Consider the following 3752-nt stretch of genomic DNA (forward strand, 5'->3'; position numbering starts at 1 on the left):
GGTAAAATGCTGAAACCATGTTGCAGTATTAGTCGAATTAATAAACTTTCCCCATGTTATTTTGACGATTATTTGCAGTATTATTGATCAGCTGTCCTACCTCGTTCGTATAAAACAAACCGCATGTCCCTACGATGCCCCTATATGCTGAAATAATTAGCGGCGAAAATCTGGTATTTTCGCCGAACACCGACTAGATTAGTCAGTTACTGTGACCGTCTCTCGTGTGGGCGGAGTGTACGGCCCACACTGTGGCCAGTGTGTTGCTTCCGGTCGCCGCTGTGTAGCGCCATAGTGGCGCTGACTCACGTCATACTACCAGAGTTTACTATACATCCAGCGTGAGGTGGGCGTGAGGTGGGCACAGGTGGGGGTCATCACTATGGCAATCAATAACAAACGTCATTCATTCCATTTGTCAATCATTGACGGAAACACGCGAGGTTTACCGAAGTTATAACACTTCGAGAGACGGTCGCAGTAACTGACTGTTCTCGAGTCGGTTTTCGGCGAAAATACCAGATTTTCACTGCTCATTATCTCAGCGTAGGGGCATCGTAGGGACATGCGGTTTGTTTTATATGAACAAGGTAGGACAGCTGATCAATAATACTGCAAATAATTGTCAAAATAAAACGGGGAAAGTTTATTAATTCGACTAATACTGCAACATGGTTTCAGCATTTTACCGTTGTACGCTCTCCTTCTTTATATGCTCTTGATATAATGCGTATCGAATCTAATATAAGAATATTATATCATACATAAAATAATTGTGTAAAATATTTTTACAGTACATAATTGAGTCTCAGCTCAATCACCGTGGCTACAATACATCTGAAGCCATGATTTGCATTAAGCCACGAGAGGTAAATATTAAGTCTTGTTCCTCTCTCGTACAATAAAACGTCTTATCGGTTACCGTCTATGGAATACCTGCTTGAAGCATAGAAAGGTCAATTTTGGCGTTTTCTTGAGTGCCAGTTATGCAGTGAAACTGTCTCTATAGAACAGGCACCAATATATAAAGGATACTTGTCGTGTTTCTATTGTATGAACCTTACATGCATGTGTGACTAGGTAATGTTTGCATTCATTTGCTATATTATAATGTATGGTATTACTATATTTACATAGATAATACGTTTGTTCTGTTTGCACTCAAGTGCACAGTGACTTGTATGTGATAATGCATAATGTAAATACAAGATATTAGGATTTGTTCTATATTATTCTATATAGGGTCTTTGTCTTTGAGAATCGTCATTTAATACCATGCGTGATAAGACAAAATAAGCCGGTTGTGAATTATGCAGGGTGAGACCATGCTCCATACAAAAGACATCTTGGACAGGATAAATGAAGAAGGTGACAGTGTAGCCATCATAATGTTTAGTGGCGTCCAATATTACACTGGGCAGTTATTTGACATGGAAAGTATCACGAAAGCTGGCCAAAAAAAGGTGTGCATTTTAAGGCTCATAGGGTCTATTATGTTTATATGTCCCCCAGGGTACTGCCGGAACGTACCCTGGGTACGGTCCAGTATACCGGAACGTACCCTGGTAACTATCTGATATGGTTAGGGTTAGGGTTAGGGAGTAGGCGTAGGCGACTCCCTAGACTCGTTAGTAGAGTAGGCGGAGGTACGGTTCGGCATATTAGATAGTACCAGCAGAGCATATAAATCATGTTGATTTATATGCTCTGGTAGCCGAGGTACGTTCCGGTATACCGGACCGTACCCAGGTTACGTTCCGGCAGACCTGGGGACATAGACCCTGCTCAGCCATTTTAAGGTGTACTGACATCTGCGATTATGAGTAGTGGGGGATTCTGTACATAAACAGTTTGTGTGCACTTGACACAAGGCACAATGTGAAGACCGCTGTTGATTTAAAAGTCAATGGCTAATTGATTTCGTGAATGGGTCTTGGGATTTCGAGTTTCAGCGTTTGGGACAGGGGCTAGTTTGAGCGCGAGATGAGATGAATATATTGGCAATCGGGTTTGTGCCGAAAGTACACGTTCCTTTCATTGTTTGGTTTTCCATTTAATAGTGCGTTTCAAAGTGCTCCATGGCAATAATAGTTACGGTTGTATGCAATCGGGCAGCAATGGTGTAAATGTACAGGCATTTTATTAATATTTTTAGGGTTGGCATGTGTTGGCATTGATTTGGCAGCATGCTGTAGGTAATGTACCATTGCATCTACATGACTGGGAGTAGACTTTGCATCGTGGTGCACTTATAAAGTGAGTATCACATGTTTTGTAAATTAATCGTATTGCAAAAATGAAAAAAAAACTGTCAAGTGTGATATGCATTGACCATTTTCTGATATCTCTGATATTATTGATATTGTTCATTGTGTATGACTCATGACCTCTTTCAGTTGTGAAGTGTTTAGTGAAACGCGTTTTTTTGCCATTGATGTTTAATTGACAAATAGAAATTGTTAAAAACATTGCTTAAATATGTCATCAATGAGAGCATACAGGTAAGTTGGTAAACTAACTATAGTAGAGCAATATTCTCTACTAAGTCTCACATTTAGAGTTAGTTATGTAACATAGTACGTTTACACACCAAAAACAAATCATCTATTACCATCTGTGCATCATTAGGGCATTGTGGCTATCAAACGCTGTGGTACTGGTCACCTCCCCTCTCTCATCCATCCTCTATAGAATGGGTAACTGTCCTACTAAAAGACACTGGCGTTTCGTCACTCACAGTCGTAGATGAAGCCCGCGTTCTATAGAACGGACCGCCTCTGCTGAAATAAGAAATATGCAGTCCTTTCAGCTTGAGTGACCTTCATACAGCTTTGACTGTACAAGTATTAATAGCCTACATTCTCAGTTTTCGTGAAGTAGTAATGATTCTGTGTGATTCTTTGCAGTATCTGAACACGTGGCGAGGCTGTATAGCAGGCGTGTTTATTCACTGAGAAGCATACATCACGCTGTCAAGCCAACCGAAACCGGCTGGTGGGGGCCACGACATGCAACTCGCTTTAACATGGACAACATAACGTAGATGAAGTCAGGCGTTAACATTGCAGCAGTATTTATCTGAAACATATATCCTGTTTTACATGAGACCAAAAGTATGAACTAAATAGCTCCTATTTGTTACGCCTTGCATCATTTGATTTAGTGTGTCCTTCTTTGCGTCGTTCTTGGCATTAGACACTTGGAACTCTCTAATGTGACTATGTCATCATTTAAGATTGCTTACCTCGCAGCTAAATGCCATATATAGACTACTGTGAGCTGCGTCTCTATAATGCAAAAATTCACGTAGAAGCTCATTTGTATTGGCGTACTTTCCATACATTTCTTCCAAATCTAAGCGAAATTACTTATCTTACGAAAGAACACCACAGTGATGTTTTACACATCAGACACAGCGGAGGCGATGCGTTAACAGTTCTCTTCTATATATAAACACAGTTATAATTTCATTATTATGTGTTTTATTCAAGTTTACAAATTTGAAATTTGTTTAAATCATATTGTTATCTAATATTACTATTGCAATTGAGGAACAAATATAGTGTTTTCGTTCGCAGGAACTATTTGCGCTAGCGTAGGGCTACCTGCTGCTGAAGTGTCTATGTCCCCCAGGTTAGCTATTGGAGCGGTACCCTGGGTACAGTTCGATATATCGGAACCATACCCTGGTACTATCTAATATCTGACCGTACTCGCCTACTCTACTAACGAGTTAGGGAATCTGCCTACTC

At 40.3% G+C, this 3752-nt stretch overlaps 1 protein-coding gene across 1 annotated transcript in view; it reads left to right on the plus strand.

The window, feature by feature from the left end:
• LOC106805750 (kynureninase-like) overlaps window positions 1-3752 on the plus strand; it is a 23911-nt gene that overhangs the window by 8490 nt on the left and 11669 nt on the right. The window contains exons 7-8 of the mRNA XM_014807465.1: window positions 795-869; window positions 1317-1463. Coding sequence (XP_014662951.1) covers window positions 795-869; window positions 1317-1463 — 222 coding nt within the window. The remainder of the gene's footprint in view (window positions 1-794; window positions 870-1316; window positions 1464-3752) is intronic.

This window comes from Priapulus caudatus, unplaced genomic scaffold, assembly GCF_000485595.1.
Source record: "Priapulus caudatus unplaced genomic scaffold, Priapulus_caudatus-5.0.1 Scaffold126, whole genome shotgun sequence".
NCBI lineage: Eukaryota > Metazoa > Priapulida > Priapulimorpha > Priapulimorphida > Priapulidae > Priapulus > Priapulus caudatus.